The following is a 23,452-nucleotide window of genomic DNA, read 5'->3' on the forward strand; positions in this document are numbered from 1 at the left end:
AATCCTGCGATATTTAAAGCCAATAATTATTTATTTGGCTTGATTTTCAATATTTCGATTTTCTAAAACTTAAGTTGAATTTGGATGGTTTGACTTGATTAAATACTTTCCATTATTTTTCAACTCAAATTGAATGTTATTTAATGCTAATATTTAATTGTTTGGTCTGATTTATGTTTTAATATTTTATATTTATTTTTTAATTTCAATTGACTGTTATTTTCGCCTATTTTACTTGTTAATTTTAATTTTCTAATTTACCACCATTATTTATTTGATTGATCTGATTCTCAAAAATAAATACTTTGATCTTAATTTGAACTAAATATACGCCAATCTTTTCCTCATCTGATTCCTTGAATATTCTCTTATTTTTACAGTTTATCAAACAAACAAAGTCATTCAATCGGAAGCTCAACTAAAAATTATTTCGGTAAGTTTATCTAGACCCTATAAATATAATGATTCCCTATTGAAATTATATTTTAAGAACCTGATTGAGCACAGAACTCTGCATATGAAAATCATGTGGCATGAGCTAGGCGATTGCAAGAGTAGAGCCACACTCTGCTTCCAGCCAGGCCAGGATATTGTTTTGACTTGGCCCAAGCCGCATTGCTCGAATTACCTTTTTGATTTTATGGCCAAAACAATTCGATTGCAGCAGTGTCGAGGGAACATTATTGTAACATAAAGTGGCCATGCTCCATGCTCTCTCAACTTGCCCCTCCCCCTACCCTGTCCTGGACACACTCCGCAATAGCAATAGCTGTGTACAGGGCGTTAAAATGTCCAGCAGGAGGCGGGTCTGGCGGTATTAAAAATGGCTATAAATAAAGTAAAGTACGGCGAGTACATGATTTCCCTGTTAAGATGCCACGCAGGACGACGTGGACTGAGGATTGAGGACGCGAGTGAGAATGACACTGGTGGGGCGTGGCAAGTGGGGCAGTCCAGTCTAAGCGGGCCAATTGTGGTAAATCGGAAGTTAAAGACGGCAATAAAATGACGCAATAAAAATCTATGAATGACACATTAAATCAATTGCCAAAAATCACAAAATCGCTAGAAAAAAAAAAGAAAAAAATGCACGTTGGCTATGAGTGGATTTATTTTGGGGAGGGTGCTTTTGCTGCTTGGGTGGCAGGCAGTCCAATCATGAATTCATTTCAAAACTTTAAGTGAATTTTTATGGCCGTGAGAAATTGGTCATCTGGGCTAATTGCCAATCCAGTCAATCCCAAAGCCGGGTTCAAAGGCCAGCCGGTGATGCCAGATGTCTATCAGGTGCATCCACATCCTTGTCAGCCGACGCTGCCTCACGATTAAGCGATGCCTTTCAAAATCTTGACATTTACAACTATATTTTTCGTTTCTTGTTTTTTTTTCTTCATTGTTTCGAAAAGTTTCTTGAAATGCCAGCGAGGAACAACCTGCTTGAGGGCTTGTTGCTGGCTGGCTGGTTGGCTGGTTGGCTGGTTTGCTGGCTGGCTGAAAATGTTTACGACTTTCGCCAGAACAAAGGGAAAATCGTGCGCAATAGTCAGAAACAAGAAAAGCAACCAAGTTCCACTTATGAAGCCATAAAACGGACACAAAAATAAAAAGAAAAGAACACGCAGCCAAACACAGCCAGTTAGTTCTTTATCGCTCGGTTTTAATCGGGGGCAGGAATCGACGTTGCCACTCCTGCTGCCAACGCAGCTGACGATCAGCAGATCAACCCGGGGGCAGGACCCGAAAAAAAACCCACACAAAAATTACCCTAGGTGAACCTGCCTGTACAGGTGAGAGAGTGCCGCTTTCACCTAAACACTGTTCAGGGTGCAGTTTTGCGGCCATTTTCTGTTTTTTCTTCTTTCTTTTTTTTTTCAATTTTTTTGATGACTTTATATGTGTTTCTCCTTTGCCTTTCTCTGCCGGCAGCAGCAGCAGCAGCAAGTGTAATGCACTGCCCGTCCCTCCGTCTGTCCAGCTGTCCAACTGTCCATGTGTCCAACTGTCCATGTGCCCATGTGTCCGTCTGTCTGTGTGTGTTGCCTGCCTGGAGCATATATATGTGCATCTATCAGATACAACACGAATTCGTTGCCTGGGTATAAAACTCGTAAAATATGTGCACGTCAACGCGCTTCGTGCTGTCTTTTGTGCAGCCATTATTAAATTTCTGATTGTGGCTTTCTACTCGCATGTCTCCATCGGACTAAAAGACAGGCAGACCGACAGACACACCGACGGACCGATGGACAGACAGACCGACTTCCGACGGACCGGTTCGACTTGTTATCTCGAGCCCGCCTCGTCGCTCAGCTGGCTAATCGAACAGCCGCCGCTCGCTCGGCTGTTGACTCGGTGCGGCACATTGGTTCCAAACACAAGAAAACTCCTTTCGAATTCGAAATTATCCATTCCAACATAATAATAACTATGTGTTTAATATTGGTTAAGAAATAAGCGTTAGACAGTTTTAGAATTCAACAATATCTATTCCAACGCAATCATAACTTTTTGTTTAAAACTCAATCCAATTAGAAAGTTATTAATAATTAACAAAAATATCTATGCCAATCAAATAATAACTTTTTCTTTACTTTTAATTTAACAAACTCAGTTTATATTCAATCCTGAGCTTAATAAAAGTTTAACGAGCACTTGACTCGAATAAAATTGATTGAATGATTTATTTCAATTCACTAAATACTCTGATGGATTCAATCAAATCAAATTATTTCTTTACAACAGCTCAAATAAATACAATGAAATCATATCTTTTATTCAAGTCAAATGTAAATGGGTTTGTAGATAAGACTGTTTATGTTTTATTATTCTTTAGATAATCTTGGTTTCAAATCATCGAAAAGAGATAAGATTAATATGATTAGTGCTCAACATTTTGCTAGGCAACATTCTAATAAGACAGATTTTTATATGCGATCTTGAAAATCGAAATACCAACTTAACTGCTTATATTTTTAAGTTATAATTCGTCCAAGCTAAAACTCTCTACAGTTCTCCAATTATCGAAAATATGAAATCTTTCTTTATCTTCAGAATAAATAGAATATTGAAACACTCAAAATAATGCTTTGGTTTCAAAGATATGCTTAAGGCTCTTACAATTTGCCTCACTGTGCAGTGCCCCACCTCTGCAACCCCCCACCCCTCTTCTTCAACATTATCAACTTCGCATGCGCCCAAATGAAAATTAGCTTGAGGTCCTCATCATCTTAGTCAGCTAAAATTCCACGAACTCGGGGGTATGCAACCGTTGCCAAGCATATCACGTAGCGCGTTGCACATGCTCAAGTTGTTTACAGGGGGTTGGGGGGGAAAGAAAAAGAAAAAGGCAGGCATCAAATATTAAAATGTTAAATTTATAATTCAATTAATAATGACAACGTGGTCGAACAAAGATTCTCCAGCTCGATGTTAAATTCGATGTCAGGAATGCAAAGCTTGTCTTCAAGCATTAACAAAAGTATACATAAATTTGTGTACAACTTATACATATATATATATATATTAGTATATATCGGTATATGTATATATCTCTACAACTGCAAAATTTGCGCAAAATGGTCGTAGGAAAAAAACAAAAAATCGAATGCATTTCAATTGTGAAGCGTTGTGTGTGAGTGCACTCAGAAAAAGTCCCTTTCCCTTTGACGTCAAGGGTATTGCAAATTATTATTATGAAAGAAACCCAAGTTTTTCTTTTCTTGATTTCAGGGTACATTTTTCTAAAACTTAGAAATAAAAAAATATGAATCATTTCTATTGGGTTTTCATACGTTTTTTCATAGAAGCGCAACTATAAAATGTGATTATTTATTGCGTATATAATAGGTTAATAATTAGTTAATTAATTAATAATTGGTTTAAAATTCATATTATTTAATTTGAATTTTACGACGATTCGGAGTTTTTGTTTTTGAAAATTGAGAACTTATTTCTAAAAAGAAGAAAAAGTTTCGATTTTTATTTTAGGACGATTTTCTAAAATTCAGTTCGATGTTTTTTGTGAGTGTGCGAGTGTAAGCTCCAACTTTGCGTGTATATATAGATACGAAATCTATACACGAGCCACAGTGCCACGGGTGTGGCCAGTGTGGCCAATGGGGGAGAGGTAGAGGGAGGGAGGATGGGAGGTTGAAGGCAACGGAAGCACAGTAAATTGAGAACTCATTGAGCGAAGGCAACAAGGGATCGATATTATGGCAAGGCGAATAGCTCGTTCAGAGTCCGCTCAGAGTCGCTGCCACCCTCGCAGCCACCCACTCTCCATCATTTGGGGTTGTGCTATGCTCTGGGTGTGTATCTATCTATGTGTGTGTATGTGTGTACAGTTGCGAACAAAATAAGAGCACCTTTCTCACAAGAAATGTATTCAAAGATGTCTTTTTTAGAATTCGTTTTTAAAAGCTAAAAACTCTTAAATCAAAGTGAGGAAGAAAAAAAACGGTAATTTTATACACCGTTTTCAACATATTTAATCAATTTTGTAAAAATTTAATTGTTTAGTTCACTTCAGGCTTCTCCGCTCCTTAAAGTTTGAGGCACCCAACGAACATCAAACCAATCCACTGATTCTCTGCAGAATTTTCCATCTAATATCGTTTTTAAAATGTAAAAATCAAAATAATCAAAATAAACTAATAATATAATAAAAATAGACATTTGAAAAATTGCCGAACTACAATCAGGAAAAAAATCGACCCGAAATTTAAGAAATCGCCCCAATATTAAAGCTTCCCTAGAAACTAGAAAGTTTTTCTTGTTTGTGGAAATATCCTAAATCGACAATCGACCAAAAATATATTGTTTCTTTTATTTTTTAGAAATATTTCTTATTAAGAAATGCATTTCTAAAATATAGAAATTGAAACCCAGATTCTTAGAAAATATTAATGTATTTTGCTCTCTCGACTGCTATTATAGTTTACCTGTTGTCTTTTTTTAAAATCGGATTAGAATACCCCTAAAATCGTAAGTTGTTACTAACTAAAATATATAATTTATCTAAAATATCTTAAATTAAATAATATCAGCTATGTTCGATTTGCTTGCTGAAAATTAAATATACCTTTTTAAATTTTAGAAAAATGTAACCTGAAATTAAGAAAAGAAAAAGTTTGATAATTTTCAAATGGATTTGATTTGTAAGAAGAAATGTGGCAGTGATGCTATTTTGTTGTTCACCACTGTATGTAGAAGTGACAACGTCAGCAAAAGTGTTTTGCAGCTCGGCTAAATGCCGTCGCCTGTTCGGCGAACTCGGCAAACTCGATTCGATGGCTTCGACGGGGGTTGCTGATGTTTGTTTTTCGTCTTGGCTGAGAACTCTAGCGGCCATGCCATTTTCCCCATTTGCTCCCATTTTCTCGCATTTTCCATTTTCTTTGAAATCTTTGAATGCTTTTGAGTTTGCTTATCGCGTCTGGCTCTGGCTCTGGCTCCGTCTTGTTTGGGGTTGCTCTGCGTATCCCAGTATCCAGCGGCGTTGGCGTCATCACAACTGATGCGGCAGGGGTGGGGGTGGCGGCGCGGGCGGTTGCCGTCTTGCCGGGGGTTGACAATGGCCTCGCCGAAACTGAAATTAACCTTTAGGGAGATGGCCAAGGGGAAAGCGAGGGGAAGGGGAAGCGTACGCTATTTGAATAAATATTTTGCTGACTTTAGCTGCTGTTTTAGCTGCTGGAGCAGGACGGCCATGTTGCTGACATGTGTGTGTGTGTGTGTGTGTGTGTTGGTGTGTGTATGTGTGTGGGTGTGTATCTTTCAAAGCTATTTGGCTGCGTAACTACTCTATGTGTAAATTATGCTTATGTAAATGAGCAAGTCGCCTTGCACTGGGCTCTTTAAAAAGGGAAAAGGGAAAAGGGAAAAGGAAGAGGAAAAGGCAACTCAAAGTCCCCCATGGATCTCTTATGAGCAACAAAGTTTCCATCCCCTGCTGTGAGCGATAAGAAAATGCCTTGGAAGTTGAGATTCAGATAACCAGCATAGAATAGAAGAAGAATAAATAAGAAAAAAAAGAAAGTAAAATTGATGATTTTACTTATTTTGGCAAAATGAGTTTTATGTCCTTTCCCCCCCAACTCTGGCTCCGGTTCTGGCTTTGTTTTGCTGCAGCTTAGTGAAGGCTTTAGAAAAAAGAAAAAGTGCTCTTTGTTAATTGTATTGCAACTTTAAGAATTTTAACTAGCTATGTGTTTTAGTATTTAAATCAACAGATTTGCATATGAATTTGATTGCGGCTACCGCAATATTCAAACTGGAAGCTCAGCTCACTTCAAGGCCAATCAAAATTTATTCAAAGGCATTCTCGACTATCGCGCTCCGTGTTTGCTTTCCAACATTTATCACACATTAATGCCAGTGTACTGATGACCGTCTAGATAATGACAAACATAACTCTGGAGCTGACGAGCTTGGGGATGGGGTTTTCGAATTTTGAACAGGTGGCCGATTTAATGACCATAAAAGTGGAATTAACACCTTGTTGGCCGAGAGAGCAGAGCAATTAACACCTTTGACCACTCATAATAAACTAAAACAAACACAAAAACAAAGAGCACCTTAATAGAAACAATGCTGAAAGCATTTCGAATTTATTTAAATGATAACCCCTTATCTTAATTTATTTACAAGCTCACCATATTTTTAGCATTGGCAAGTTCTGCTTTAGTTTATTCAAAATAGGCTTATGCATTAGCAGATATCATCTTTTTACCGCTGCGTGGGAATTGCACGGAACTTCGTAGAGATAGCTCTTGATGGCGAATTGCCAATAAATAAAAAAGGCGCCATAAAACGAAGACAACTCGCATGTTTTTCAAGTTCAACAGACCCCGGTTATTTATGGGCTACCATTTGTCCAAGTGGCCAGAGACAAAAGACTTAGTGCGTGGAATTTGAATTCTCTCCATGACAAGAGAACCAAACCGAACCAAACAGAACCGACTCGATTTGACTGCAAATGTGTCAATTTTAATGGCCGCGACTGTTGTGCCCGCCACGGCCATCATCCCACCTCCCCTTCTGCTGCCCACATGCAACGTGTGCCGTATAATGAAATATTTTATATGGCCGAAGGTCGTTCGAAATCACTGAGAAAGATGAATGACTCGCATGACAACTGCACGGGCTTCGAAGAGAGACAAATTCACTCAAGAGACGTCGTCCGATGAAAATTAGAAAGGCATTTTCTTATATTCTCTGTGAAATGATCTACAATAAGAAAAAAGCGACCTGATTTTTAGAATTTCTCCATACTTTTGGTGTCAAGGCTAACTCACAGTATTATTCAGAAGGTATATTTCTAAAAACCAGTGTTTTTCTATTCTGAATTACAGTGTACATTTCTCAAAAATTGAGAAAAAATATTTACGACAGACGACAACTTAACTCTAATTTTCTTGATTTAAGAAAGAGTATTTTCGATAAATGAGGGTTTTGTATTTCTTAAAAATGGAAAATAGATTTACAATATACAGAAAAGAAATATATTTTTGGGATTTTTGATTTAAGGCAATCCTTAAAGTCTTAGAAATTAGTTTTCTTATATCTGTAAATTATTTCTAAAAACAAGAAATACTTTTTGGTTTTTAATACGATTTCTAAAATTCAAGTGTAGTTTATTTCTGAGTGTATAGAGTTGCCTGTTAAAATCTGCACACAACAATTTCGGAATAGTCGAGCAGTGCTCAAATTAAAGGGTTGTTTATTTATATATAATAAAAATAAAAAAATTACCTACTGCCTGCGACTCACTTGAAGAGTTTGCTGTCATACGCCATCATTCTGGGGCACCCTGCATGTCGGTTTGTTTGTCGTAAAACGCTTTGCTGGCAATAAAAGCAGTAAACTAGCTAGATTTATTGTACTAAAATATTGTTTAAGTACACAGTAAACAAGAGCAACAGCAGCAGCAACAGCAACAACAGCAACAACAATAACAACAGACAAACAAACACGGACCTGGCATTTTCTCAGGTGGTTCGTCTGGGTTTCTAATTGCCCGATTGGCGCTAAACTGTCCAGCATAAAATAATCATTAACAACTTTTACTGTAACACATCATAAAGCATCTGCTATGAAAATTTAGATATAAGTTTATTACACAATTAATACATATTATGATGGGGATTTCCTTCTTTTTTTTTTGATTCACTCTTTAAGAAATTTCATTGAATCTTGTGTTTTAACTTAGCATTGAGTAAACAAAGTCTTTAAATTGTAATACAAATATCAAAATTTCATATATGTAAATCCTTTCTGAGCGCAACTTAAAGCTGTAATTTATTATTCTAAAAATATTTTCATTATTAATAATAGTAATAATAATAATAATACTTCATAACAGTCGAATTGTGAAATATTCTCAAATTAATTTAGTTTCTAGTCTCCAATCTCTAGTGATTATCCTCTAATCTCGAATCTCTAGATTAGTCTAGACTAGTCTCTCGTCTCTACTAAATAATATAAATATCACAAATACCAAAATTCTTTAAATGCTAAATTTCGATTCAAATATATTAATGGATATTATGCTTTCGTTGTGAATGATTCATGTACAGTACACACAGATCTCTGTACTACATAACTATCGAGAACTGAACTGAATTGAGACAGCTACACAAAGCAGAGGGAAAATACAAAAATAAGTGAATGACTCCGAGGGGCAGTGGCCATGTTGAGGCAGCAGGAAGATGGGCTGACTGAGTGGCAGCAACACATGCTCGAGAAATGTATGCCGAAGATTTTGAAGTTGCCTCCACAGCTCTTGTCTCTTGAAGTCGACTGCACAAAATGTCTCGCATCAGACATCTTCAGGCTGTCAGTAGACGATGTGCCATATTTCTCTCAATTTTCATCTGCCATCCCCTGGCAGCATTAGTGTGTTTTCTCTTTGTTCTTGATTTGGACTGCTTAAGACTGCCTTTAACACGCACGTGTGTGTAGATGTGTGTAGATGTAGATGTGCTCGAGGCATAGCTATCTTTTTTTCTTCTTTTTCTTTTGAAAACCAATTGCCCCGACCCGGTTTGAACATGTTTTGATTTTTATAAAAAAAAGAAGAAAAGAAACAGGAATGTTAAGACTAGCCAGAAACTTGTTCGATGACTTGAGACTGCATTGCTTTCGGTTTGTTTTTGTGTTTGGGTTTGGGTTTGGGTTTCTACTGGCTCCTGAAGACCGACCGGGTCCCACTTTGATACTCCAAACTCAGCGCTTGTCGTTGTCTGTGGAAACTGGAAAAACAACAAGATTTTTCATCCACATCTCGAGGCGATGACGATTTGAGCTTAGCTGGAATCTCTGATATCTAAATTCTTCGGTTTCCCTGCTTTGACTTTGGGCTCTTTGCAAGGGAAACATTTTAAGCCGAAAGGGTTCTGGGAATAAAGAAATTCAAAGCAATTAAAAGCAGCAGCATCGCTGCTGCCATTGGACTGGACCGGGGGGACAGCCAAACAGACGGCGTCTCATAATTAGCTGGGAGAAAGATCGTTAAATTTGAGGAGGCCCCCTTCGCCAGCAATGAGCTGTGCTGTGTCTAATTGGATAACACAAATTTAATTTAATTCGTTCACAGCATCTTGCAGACCACCGAAAACCCGATTCTTCTATTTTTTTTTTCATTCTTTTTTTTTGTTAGTTGGGTTTTTTTATGGTGGTAGAGCCAATGAACTTTTCTCTCACCGTAAGTCTTGTGTTTGGTTGGCCATTGGTTGCGGGAATGCTGTTTTCTTCATATGGCATGTGAATTTTGTTTGAAATGATCTTACTTGTTTTTGTGTTGGGTTTATAGTTGTCTGAATTTTAGTTTTTTTTTTTTTAGTCGGGCCGTGTCTTCATAATGAAGCCATAAGCTGCCATTGCTGCGACCATAAACCCATTTGAATATTAATTTTGTTAATTAACTTATTCAAATTTTAACATCGTTAAATATGGAAGAAACTTCTTTTTATTGTTCTGTTTTTATTCATTTTTTAATTTTTTTTGGACCATTACAGAAGAGAACACATGAACTAAAGGCTTCTTTGTTGTTGAAAAACAAAAAATCGAACAGTATCGATGAGTAAATTTATAGCCCACATAGATAATCCAAATCATGGAAAATCTGCTGTGAATTGAGTCATTTGTATTTAGATTGGATTATAGATAGTAATATATAACACATAAAATAATTTTATGTTTAGAATTTCATTCATATATATATATTTGTTATAGTTTTAATGTGATTGGGGAATCCCCTCGATGGTGAATAAAAAAAGCTTAGTTTTAATTTGATCAAGTTTTCGAAAAGTGTGCTGAAAGTTGATATTTGCTATAAAAAATGAACTAAGTTCATAATATATACTATTATACTTTTACTACTATAATTCTTTTAAGTGATTTGACATTTTTCGTATAATTTCGTCCGTCTGTTTCCATTTGAGCTGATGATCTTGATGAAACTGTAATTTTTCACTCTAATATATATTGGTCATAATAAAATAGTAAGATCATATATAAAGATGAGTCTTCTAAAACCTTTTAAGTTACCATAATATTCGGAACCAACAAATTATGAAGTTTTTCGGGAATGAATTCAAATATATTCCACAGAAGATCGATTCCACAGAAACTTCAATGGCAGCAAGTGACTGAAATTAGTTTTTAATACTTGTTGGGCATTTGTCTGATTTGAGTGGGATAAGTAATCTGAAGCCAAATCAATACTTTTCCAATAATGTATTTTATTTTTAACAATTATGAATATTGAGTCTATCAATCGAATTTAAAACTTCCAGCTTAAGCCAACTGCCTTAGAAATTCTTGTTGAATAAAGTAGCTTAAGTGCAATTAGTAATAATGAGTAAATCAATCAAAATCAACCAATTCTAGTTTAGAGAAACTACCAAATGTGTTTTTTTACAAGCGAACTGGGATTAGAATTGAAAGGGATATGGTTTTAAGTAGCACATGTGCCTCTGAATGCAAATTGGTAGCATGTATATTGTAGTAGGGCATGAAAGTACAAATAGATTTGACTTTGACCCTGACACCGCCAAAGAAAAAAGCAAATGGCCTCAACTCAAACAGCAGAATTTTGTACAATGCAAATACAAGGCGAGGAAACAAATTTTACGATGTGTTTGACGGCTGTCTCTTTGTCTGCCCGTCTCTCTGTCTGCCTGACTGGCTGTCTGTCTGTCTGTCTGTCTGTACATATATTTGCCTAGCTCGGCGCTCACTTCCGTCCGCCCGACAACAACTCAGCAGCAGCAACTCTGACTGGGCCTGAAATGCATTATTACCTGCCCGGTATTAAATGCAAACAAGACGTTTGCGCCAGTCATAAAGATGTAAGATGACTTCCCTGTGGAAGGGACGCAGTAACGTAGGAAACATCATTACGTCAATGCTGTTGTTGTTGTTGTTGTTGTTCTTGTTGTTGTTGTTCTTGTTGCTGTTGTTGTCTTAACCCTTAAGTGTGCTGGGAAAGTGGTCGCAAGGCGGCGCCTGCATTTATCGCATTGCTTTCAACTCACTAATTTCTTCTCTCTCTCTCTCACACACACACACTCTCTCTCTCTCTCTCTCTTGCAGCAATCTACCATTGTGAACCATTCACAATTTGAAGAGTATCAACGGTAGCAGCGTTACTTGTAGCAAATCTCAGAAGTGGCGTCCAGCCAAACTCATATTGTTGCGCCGATAGCGGCGAGTATATCCCCTTCCAGCGTCAATTCCCAGCCACCAGGTAAGCACATCCAAATTACGTTACTTTTACACGCACTGCTGCGCTTAGTTTTTAATGTTTTACCTTTTAGAAATGCATTTCTTAACAATAGAAAATATTTCTAAAACATTAAAGAGAAAAAAAAAGACTTTCTAATTTTTAGAAATTCATTTGTATGTTTAACTAAAGTCGGAATCAGAAGCCGACCTTTTGAAATCCTTGCACAATCTGTATCGATATGAAAACTTCTGCTACTTTGAGGCGTGCTCCAATTTGACTAAATATTTTCCGTTTTTAGCACCTATTTTCTTTGGAATGGAATATATTTTTTATAACATAAATACTAAACGATAGGGTATTAGATTATTCGTCGTCGTGTTGTTTTTTTGGCTGTTTATTATTACCCTTGGTATGAAGCATGCAACGTGCAACGTGAACCGAGTTGACTGTGCTGGGAAATGCGTATCCTTTTATGATTTGTCAACATTTCGCCGTCCTTGTCTCAATGCCGTTTTCTTCTTCCAATGGAAATTGTCGTAAAATGCTCATAATTGTCTATTGCAGCGTTAAATTCGACAAATGTTGAACATGAAACATGAGGCAGGGGCATGGGCAGGGCCAGGGACAGGCGCTCGTATTAAATTGCTGCTGGGAAGCCAGCGCAATTGTCTCAATTTGTATGCTGTCGTAAATTATTGTGTGTGTATATATATATTTATTTAGCTCATTTTGATTAATTATCGGAGAAGGGGTTCAATTTAATACTCTTTGCGTGTGTATATAAATATATATATGTATACATATATTAATAAATATATGTCTATATATAAATGTTGACTTGAATGGCTGTTGTTGCTGTTGCAAGAATATAAGGGCAACATTCAACTAACAGACGCGATTCGAAAAACAGAAAAGAATAGAAAGAAAAGAAAAAACATCGCAATGTTGAGGGAGCCACCCCAGTCCCTTCCCATTGAAATCTCGGCCATAGATGGCGCTCTTGTGCGCGAGAGTTGAAAGTACGTGTATTCAAATCAGCCCCAAACAAACAACTAGCAAGAACCAGCAACAGAGAGTGAGAGAGAGAGAGAGAGAAAGCGAGACACACAAGAAGAGAGAGCGAAAGAGAAGGGTAGCTGCACTGTGAAAAGAGCACACAAAGGCCATACTGTGTAATTGTACTGCTGTACTACTGTTTAAATGTTCCATGTGCACCTGCTGAAAAGCCTGCTGTAATTATTATCGATATTCTCAAGGTGCAAAAAAACAAAAGAAAAAACAAAAGAAAAGACCACAATTCTGAAATAGGCTCACTTAATAGGAGGCTCTCTTAAAGCATTGGGTCTCACGGACGTGTGTACATGTGCACACCCATACATACAAGCATTCGTGTATCCAACATTCACACACATACTGTGCGTGTGCATAACGCGCGCCGCAAAGAGAGAGAGAGAGAGCGCGACTACAGTCAACAACAACCACTGCACACACACACACGCAGATGCGCATGCGCGAGACTCTCTTTTGGGCACACGGATACAAGGCGCCGCGCAGTCAGCAGCAGTCAGGCACACGTATCGAATATGCCTTTTGTTCACATCTTGACTCTGTTTGTTTTGTGAGAGTGAGAGTCGCTGCTTGGACTCCACCGTTTCTGCTGCTGCCTCTGCTGCTGTTGGCTCTGCTGACTGTCGCCGTTTTCGCAGCCGCTGCCAGTGTAGATTTGTGCTTCGCTCTGTACGGTCGAAGTCGTGCGGGCGTCAAAGCAGCGACAACACTAAAAAAGACCTGAGTTTTGTATCCCAAAAGTAGCCACTACAGCTATAGCAACAACCAGCGAAACCAGCGAGAACTTTGACTCAAGTGAAGTGTTGTTTGACGACAAAAAAGAAAAAAATATGTTTGGCACTATGGAATCGCCAACAAAATAAAAATGAAAATAAAAATGCTCAAGAAAATAATACGAGTATTTGCTGAATTTTATTAACTGTTGCGAGCGGCGAGTTTTTAATTGTTTGTTTTGATCGTAAAATCAAATTTTATGACCAGCAACATAAAAAAAAACCAACAACAAAAATAATAATAATAAAAAACAAGCACAGCAACAATAACAACCACAACAACAACTCAGATTCGCTCTCTCACACACTGAATAAAAATAATATTCATTCGCGCCATTTGAACCGGCATCAAAAAAGAAAAAAAAACTTCTTTTAACAACAACAAATTCGAAAGTCAACAAACAAAACGCATCAAATAAAAAACTAAGTAAAATATTTGCAATACAAGTGACTTAAAAGTGATTACAAAACTTGAACAGATGACTGCAAAAAATAGTACACATAATAAGAAGAAATTCAAATTGAAAGTTTGATTAATAATTAAAAAATGGAAAATTGACCAACTGGGAAAAGGCCAATTTGAAAACATTTGTGCGAGTCTTAAGCACCGTAAACACCCTGTGCTCTGTGCTATCTCTTCGACTGGCTTTCGATCAAGAACGCTTACCGCCCGCGCCCTCGCTCTCGCCCTCGCCCTGGCCCCCCATCAACAACTCAGCAACTGTTGTGGGTGGTATTTAGTTAGTGCTCTCTTCGCCCGTCCAGCCTTGCTCTTCATGAATTCTGACTCTCGCTCTCTCTCTCTCGCTCGCTCGCTCACCCTCGCAAGCAGCGCACTCCGTCATCATTGACCTGTGCGTGTGTGCGTGCCTGTGTGCGTGTGTGCCTGTGCGTGTGTGCCAGTGCGTGCGTGTGTGTGCGTGAGTTAAACGTCGACTTCTTTTGGGTCGTAAAACTGCAAATAAGAATCAAACCAAAAAGCGGCAATTGCAAAAAACTACTTGTATTAAACTATTATTTAAACTAAAAATATATAGCGAAATACAAAAAAAAGTTGGCCTGCTATAAAGAGAAATAACACAAAAAAAAGACCGCCTGAAAAGTAAGCCAAAAACCGGCAATTAAAACTAAAAATAAAAAAAAAACAAATAAATTGCATTGGACTTGCTTAAACTGAAAATTAAAAAAAAAAACAACAAAACATTAACCGGCTTAAAGTGATGCCAAAAAGTGGCACTTCGAAAAAAAATTGTTTTTGATAATCTGAAAATATAAAGAGAAATATTAACAAAGAAAAAACATAAGCAAAAAACTGCAATTGGAAAAAGAAATTGGCATATTTGTAACTGAAAATATAAAGAGAAATATACAAAAAAAAAGACTAAGCCGAAATCGAAACCGGGTCGGTGTTTGGGGGCCGCGTCCCGTTCGGTCTGTGTTGGTTTTTGGTGTGTGTTTGCGGTGCCTTTCATTTTCCGCTGAGATTGACTGAGACGCACTCAAGATAACCGTAAATATTCCACCCCTTCCCCAAACCCCAACCATCCCGCTGGCGTGCGCTCTCTACGACCCCCACGATGTCTCGGCAGTCGGGTCGCACGCCGCTGCCGGGGCTTGGTGGGGGCCACATCACACACACCCACATCCCCCACATCCGCCACATCCATCGCACCCACACCCCACCTCAGCCAGCGCCTCGGCGGTCGCGCTGCAGCACCACCAACTGCAACACCAACAACAGCAGCAACAGCAGCAGCAGCAGCAGCAGCAACAACAGCAGCAGCAACAGCAACAACAGCAGCAACAGCAGCAGCAGCAGCAACACCAACAATTGCAACAGTCCGCGCAACATTTGCAGCAATTGCATCACCATCCGCACCATCACCACCACCTGCCTCAGACCCAGCCGTTGCACCACCATCTGCAGCAGCACACAGTCGTCTCCTCCGCCTCGGTTGCACTCTCCACGCCATCCGCCGTACTCCAGCAGCAACAGCAACAGCAGCAGCAGCAGCAACAGACGACGCCCACAACACATTCCACGCCCACACATGCGGCGATGTATGAGGAGCCGGGGCCCGTGCAACAGCAACAGCCGCCTCTCCAGCATCTGCCCCCGCCACAGCAGCAACAACAGCAGCAGCAGCAACAACTTGCAACAACCCCGGTTAGCGGCGCCCTTAGTCCCGCCCAAACTCCTACGGGTCAAGCCGCACAGCAGCAACCCCAACACCTCACATCACCTCATCATCAGCAGCAGCAACAACAACAACAGCAGCAGCAGCAGCAGCAGACACCGAGTAGTGCACCAAGTGGTGGCGCCACGTCTGCTCTGCAACAAAACTCGGTTGTGGCAGCCGGTCAAAGCCAAATTGTTGCACCAACAACGGCGAGTGTTTCTCCCTCCAGTGTCAGTTCTCAGCAAGCAGGTAATTGGAGCACCCTTCCTCCCCTACCACTAACTACGATGAAGAGTCCTCTCTTCAAGACTCAGTCTGATTGTCAGCTTAATCCATATAACCTAAGCTGAGTCATTATAATATGTTCAAATGCGATGATGTCCTGTAAATGTATGTAAAATGTGCAAATTGAGACTCGACTATAGTTTTATGGTTTACGGTTTGGTTATCGATCTTGAAATTAAACCAACTTAACTGAAGTAGACCTGAATTTTAGAAATTCCCCATACTTTTGGCGCCAAGCCTAACTTAGCTTATTATCCAGAAGGTGTATTTCTAGCAATCAGAGTTTATGCTTATATTAATTTTAATGCACATTTTTCTTATGTTTAGAAAAATATGAATAATTTTCAGAATGTTTTTCTATTTTTCCTTTGGTATGGAAATATTTCACATATTCAAACATTTTAAATAGTTTATCAATATATATATATACATATATATAACTAAAATTGAAAAACTTAAAATTCTATTGGGATACTTCACAAATGCATTTCTTAATAATTAAAAATATCCCTAAAAGATAATAAAAAAGAAAAACATAGTTTTGGGATTGTCGACTTAAGGAAAGCCTTTCTAAGTTTTGGAAATGTTTTTTCCCGTATTTAAAGATTATTTCTAAAAAGCAGAAAAACGTTCCAGTTTTCTGACTACTTTTCATTTTAAGGCTACTTTTTTTTTAATTCAGGCCTTTATTTTGCCTGAGTAGAAATATTTTGCAGTAATTATATAATGAGGATTGCTTGATTCAATCAACGCGCATTTCTTCTGTTTATTACTCGCAAAGCAGTCGATACTAAGTTAGGATTGACTAGTTTATGACAGTAGTCAATGAGCTAATTTCCCTTAACCCTTAAGTACAAATCTGGCTTGTTTTGATAACAATTCAGACTAGTTCACCTTTAACATCTACATCCTCAGATTGAATATATGAGTCCAGGTTGATGATGATGGTTTCTGTATTTACAAAGACCTCTTTATTTTCATCGGCTCAGCTTATATTATATATTTATATTTCCATTCCCGATCTAAAAACCTTTCCAATATTCGAATCCAACATCAATTATAAAATAATTCAGGAGACAGTTTTGATTTCTTAACGAAATAGTAATTGACTGATTTTTGTTTGAGATCTGTTTTGGGTGATAAAAATCACCTTGTGGTTTAAGCATGTTAATAAATTTATTTGATTTTTAAGTGTTGGATTAAGTTTCATAATAAACTGCAGTCATTAAATACTAAAATACCGGCTTTGCTCAGGGCATCCACTTTTGGGATTGCTAAAAACAGTAGCGCTTTCAAAATAATTGTCTGTTTGCTCGAAATGGTAAAACAAGTTCTCATTTAATGTTCATATTGATATTTGCAAATAAGTTTCAAGTTAATCATATTAAAATCTTCTAAATTCGTTCATCAGTAAATTTTTCAATAAGCTTTTGAAATCAGTCAGAGGCATTCCAAACAAAGTTATTTGTTTTGTTATTTTAATAAAACACTTCTCAGTTAAATTATCAGAAAGATTATTGAAAATAAGTCACTAATTGAATTCAAATAGAAACGCCTAATGCAATAGTTTTCCAACATACTTGTCTGCCGAATTTTCCGATTTACTTATAAGGGGAACCTTCAATTTACATATATTTTTTATATTTTTGGGGTATACTTGGTTTTGATAGAAAGTACAAATATATGATTAAATCCCAATATCCACATATTATTACGTTATTTATTCTCAATTTCTCTTTTAATTGTATTCAACAATTACCAGATAGTTTTTAATTAATAGAAATTAATTTACTATTTTTGTTATACTATTTAAGTCCCTTAAAGTTATAAATGCTTTTTGGGGTGCATTTCTTAGTATCCGAGTTCTTTTTATTATTTGAGCGAGTCTATACATTATCATTTTCCCATTCTGAAGCACATCTCAAAGAATAAATGAGTTCGATACACCAAATTGGTTTTGAATATTTGCATACAGACTTCGTTGAAGTCTCCAAATTTTTTCAAATTATGAAATTTAATTGTAATAGGCTTGCTTAAGGGCGATCATCATTTTCTTTTATTTGTATAATTCTATAATTATATATATATATTATATATAATTATATATTATTATTTATATATATATTATTATTATTTATTTTTCTGAGAGAAAAATAAGCAATTGCTTATAATATAATATGCTGCCAGAAGCGCTTACATTTCATCGTATTAGTTTGTGTATGTAGACGTGTTCTAGGTAATATAAGTAGAAATGTGAGTAGGGGCATTTCAGAGATATTTACAGGGTATATTCGGGTCGTGCACTCTGAACCAGATTATTGTTTCTAATTATAATAACCACTGTGTACAAATATTAACTAAACCTATCAACATTTATTGTTGTTAAATAATTATTATTGTTGATTTCGAACTCTGACTGATTGAATATGTTGAGCTGTGATTCAATACAGTCTGTTCCAAGACAACAATCAGTTCCAAGACAACAATCAGTTCCAAGACAACAGTCTGTTCCAAGACAACAGTCTGTTCTCAAAAAAATTAATTGTATTTTCACAGTAAATTGTTGGGCGCATAATTAGGAACGAGAATGTTCGTCAAGTTGATTTGTTTGACAGGCAATCGATAACGAGAATGTCTCTTCTCTCTTTTACAGACATGTCCATCTCACTAGCGCCAATACATATACCCGCGATCAGGCCCGGCTTCGAGGCGGACGCAACGACGCCAGTTAAGCGGCACGGGCATCCGTGGCCCTATGAGAACGAGTTCAACCAGTACCATGCCACGCCATATTATATCGACAGGGATCGCAAGCCGATGTTCTACGGTTACCCAGAGACCCAGTTTCAGGTGAGTGCAAAACAACAACAACAACAGGCGCTGATACTCCGGCTCGAATTGTGCGCCAGACAGCAGCTGTCTAGTAAACAACTCAATGTCAACTTTACGCTTTACGCATTTGCCTTCTTCTCGTCCCCCTCTCGCATGTTGCACGTACGACAACAAGCAGCCTCCATATTGGCCCAACTACCGTGATCAACCGAATGCCGCTGCAGCGGCGGTCTACATGAGCGCCACCGATGAGCGCCATGCATCTGTCAGCGCGGCGGCAGCGGCGCGACAGTCCGTCGAGGGCACCTCGCAGTCCAGCTACGAGACTCCCACCTACTCCTCCCCAGGTGGGCTGCGCACCTTCCCCGAGGCCTACTCGAGCACAGGTGAGTCCACACACACACACACACACACACATACTCATACACACATACACAGAGAAAAACAACTGGCATTCATTTTTAGAAATTCGCCAAGGGTAACTCAACTTATTATTCAGAACGTTTATTTCAAAATATAAAATGTGCTTTTATATTTTAATATAACGTTTTGGTTTCTTATATTATTATTAACAATTATTACTTTAAGATCTCACAAACATTAGTTTATAAATTCATTAATTTTCAATCTTCAATATTTCGAAAGGGGGTTTTCTTAACTAAAAATCTGGGTTAGCATTTCTAATTTTTTGAAATATTTTCTATTGTCTAACATATTTCTGATCAATAGGAAAAAAGTCTGTAATATTTACAATAATTTTTCTAATATTTATTATATCTTAAACAAGTAAAACATTTTAGTTTTATTGGTGATTTTTTGCGAGTGTATTTGTGTTATCGCTTTTCGCATTGCTGTTTGCTGTTTGCCTCTGCTGCCTGTTGGCGAGTGTGGGGCAAACTGCAAATTGCGACACTGTCAAGTTTGTCATTTAATTAGCGTATTGCAAAATGCCTCATAAATGAATATCGTCAACACTCAACCGGGTTCGTGCTCCTGTCGGTGGGTGTGCCAATACATATTAAAACAAGTGCCACCTCCCCAACCCGACTGCCTGCCCCCATTTCGTGTTTAAGCCACTTTGAACTGAGTGTTTAAGCACTAATTATAAAGGACTCGCTAAATTCATTTTTGTTTTTTGCTAATGCCAATTTATTTTTAACTTTTTACTTCATCGATCCTTATTCTATATATTATATAACCTCTGCTAGGCTGTAATGAGCTCACTCGAATTTAATTATGTCTAAGACCTGTTAGAAGAAATTTATATTTGTGTAATGAAAATTATGCAACAAATCATCACGTGTTTTTCATTTAACATAAGAACAAATATTTATTTGTTGAAAATATTTTTTAAATTAATTTCCTGACAGCCACCATAGTTTAGTACGTTTCTTAGCTGAATCTAGCCGAATCTCTGTCCGATATTTGTTGATCGATTCGCTTAATTCAATTTAAGCTAATAATAATAATTGTGCGTTTTTTGTCAATCCGCATCAGAGACGAGAAATAGAACAACAACTCTAAGCTTTGGAATATAAATTGCCGTATACCCTGTGAAGATCAAGTTTACTTCGTTTGATCGATACCTGCCCCCGTTTCGAGAATATCAATTCATATTGAATTTCAATATCAATAAAAGCTACAACTTTAAAAGCAGACGATTCCAATTAATATTTAAATACAATGAAATATTATTTGAGTGACTTGACATTGCAGCAAGATCCAAAGTTATAGTTGAAAAGAATTTTTCATGTTGATTTCATTACTATCAGAAGGCTTAAAAATGGCATTAAAACTATAATATATTTTTAACAGGGTATCTTGTAGTCGAGCTCACTCGACTTGCTCGTTTTACTTTTCACTTTGAATTGCCAAATTCATTATTATTTCTGTAGAATTTAAAATATAAAATAAATAAATTTAATAATAAATAATAATTGATGTGAGTAAAATAATGAGAAATATGTGCGAATATTATTTTGATCGTCCCCAGGCGCATCCGGTGGCCTTTCAGTGGGTGCAGTGGGTCCATGCACACCGACAAATGCGATGCACGAATGGACCGGACAGGTGTCGGTGCGAAAAAAACGCAAGCCGTACTCCAAGTTCCAAACACTGGAGCTGGAAAAGGAATTTCTCTTCAATGCGTACGTGTCCAAGCAGAAGCGCTGGGAGCTGGCACGCAATCTGCAGTTGACGGAGCGTCAGGTGTGTTAAATAAATAAAGAAAAGTTAATGAACATGTTATTTATATCGTTGCATTTGCATGGGTGTGTTTAGGTGAAGATTTGGTTTCAAAATCGACGCATGAAGAACAAGAAGAACTCGCAGCGGCAGGCCACCCAGCAGAATAACAACAACAACTCCAGCAGCAACCACAACCATGCGCAGGCGGCACAGCAGCACCACAACAACCATCACCTGAACTTGGGTCTGAGCATGGGCCACCATGCCACCAAGATGCACCAGTGACCTTTGGACAACAGCAGCGCCGGCGCCATGGGCTTTGCCACCTACTAGCAGTTAGCCAATCCCAATCACAACAATTCCCAACCGAATCCGAATCCGAATCCGATTCCGAGTCCGAACTCGATTTCAAATCCAATTAAGAACGAATTGATATCGATCGACTTTCCCTGCTAGTTGAAGGCAGCTTGAATTTTCACCGTTCTGTAAATATATGTTCGGAAGTGAGGAAAGCTGTGCAGGAGGAGCTACGAGAGCGGATTGAGGACGAGGTGGTGTGAGGCAATCCCAGCGTTGGCGTCGCTGTTTTCAAAGCTTAAATTGTTTGGCATAGAATTGCCAAGTAGAGTTGAGAATCTACGTTTAATGAAATGTAGCTAACTAATAAGTCAGTTCTTACGATATCTAAAAACAAGCTAAACAAATGTTAATCACCCAGTCTATTGATGCTTGGTGCAGTAGTTGAATACTAGAGAGACATAGCTGCAAAAAGATAATTAAATCAGAATTCAGAAATCAGAAATCAGAAATCAGAAATAGAAGGAAGCACATTCAGTAGTTGTACTAAATATGAACACACATATATATATATATATATATATATATATATATAGATATATATATGCATATATATATGTGTGCATGTATGTATTTGTCTCATAAATTAACGCGCATTACTTATTAATTTTAAACTATAACTATAATATGCATACACAAAATACTATCCGTATTAATTATGAATACAAAAAACAAGAATTCAAGTAGTAGATTCTAAATGTAAGTGCAGCTAAATTGCAAGTGACGAGCACATTGTAGGCCAAGTGAATGTTCTTAAAACAAATTGAACAAATTGAATAACAATTTTCAACCACAAATACAAATAATATACACACAAATACACACACACACACTCACTCACTCACACACACACCCCGTAAGCAGTTAGACAGCGGCGCACTTTTAGAATAAATTTTTGTCATTTTATTGTTCGTTGTGTCGTGTTCTTAGATACATTTTAAGTTCCTGTATATAAACTAAGACATAAAACCAGAAAGAGGGCAAATTTTGAAAACACTTTGGGTTTTGTGCCCAAGAAAATAAACATTTACTTAGTGCATACTAAAAATTGAAAGTAAAGTAAAAGTAAAACTGAAAATAAAAATAAAAATCAGCAAACATATGAAAGTAACAATTCAAAAAATCAAAAAAACAAAAGCAAATGCAAAATGCAAAAGTTGAATTCATTCTATTTATAGTAAATCGTGTAAATCGTAAGATTATTGATGTGTGTGCATATTCACTCCATAGTTAAAAGCGTTTTTGATCCAAACAAAACAAAACAAAACAAAAACAAAACAGAGCACGTTAAGCTAAAGATAAAACTATAACTAATACAACAACAAAAAAGAAAAACTAAAAAAAAGTAAATACATTTTAATAATACGTGTAAGGAATACAAACAAGTACATTGAAAGCAGTTGAGAAACAATTAATTTTCAATACATACCTTAACGCTACTTACATTACTTATATATAGTACATACATAAAATAACGTACATATGTATATGTATATATATGTAAACAGATATATATATATATATATATATTTTATGTGTATCGACTCAGCTTAATCCTGATATTACATCTAAGTTCAGTTATGTTGTGTAATTATCGAATTTTTGTTAATGTTTTGCTTCATACATTATATTATATATTGTACCATATGCATAAATATATGTATAAATATCGTATGCCCGATACATACACATATATACTTATAAATGAAATTATTTCGCCAACCGCTTTATCCTAGTTCTTGTATTATTATTATTTCAGACCTTTTTCATAAGTTGTAGTCTAAAGTCGGTTATGTTTATGCTTATGTTCGATTATAGTTTGTTTAGTAAATTTTTACATAGCATTAGCAATTCTCTTTTTTAAAAAGTTAATTATTGTGAATAAAACATAAAATTGCAAAAAAATAAAATGCAAAAATATACACAATTCAAACAAAAAAACATAAAAACACCAATGAGTATGCAACTTTTGGTACTCATTTAGTCAATCGAATCGGCCGATAAATAGGCACTTTCATTCCGGCCTACATTCAAATCAT

At 37.0% G+C, this 23,452-nt stretch overlaps 1 protein-coding gene across 1 annotated transcript; it reads left to right on the forward strand.

Annotated features, from left to right (window-relative positions):
- Positions 1–823: 823 nt before the first annotated feature.
- LOC6564192 (homeobox protein abdominal-B) lies at positions 824–21,909 on the forward strand. The gene is made up of 6 exons (XM_043215117.1): positions 824–914; positions 15,066–16,001; positions 18,691–18,887; positions 19,048–19,255; positions 20,863–21,077; positions 21,150–21,909. Exons 1-6 carry the CDS (start codon positions 824–826, stop codon positions 21,339–21,341), a joined length of 1,839 nt encoding a protein of 612 aa, XP_043071052.1. The 3' UTR covers positions 21,342–21,909.
- The last annotated feature ends 1,543 nt before the right edge of the window (positions 21,910–23,452 follow it).

The sequence above is a fragment of the Drosophila grimshawi genome, unplaced genomic scaffold (assembly GCF_018153295.1).
Source record: "Drosophila grimshawi isolate 15287-2541.00 unplaced genomic scaffold, ASM1815329v1 contig_311, whole genome shotgun sequence".
Lineage (NCBI taxonomy): Eukaryota > Metazoa > Arthropoda > Insecta > Diptera > Drosophilidae > Drosophila > Drosophila grimshawi.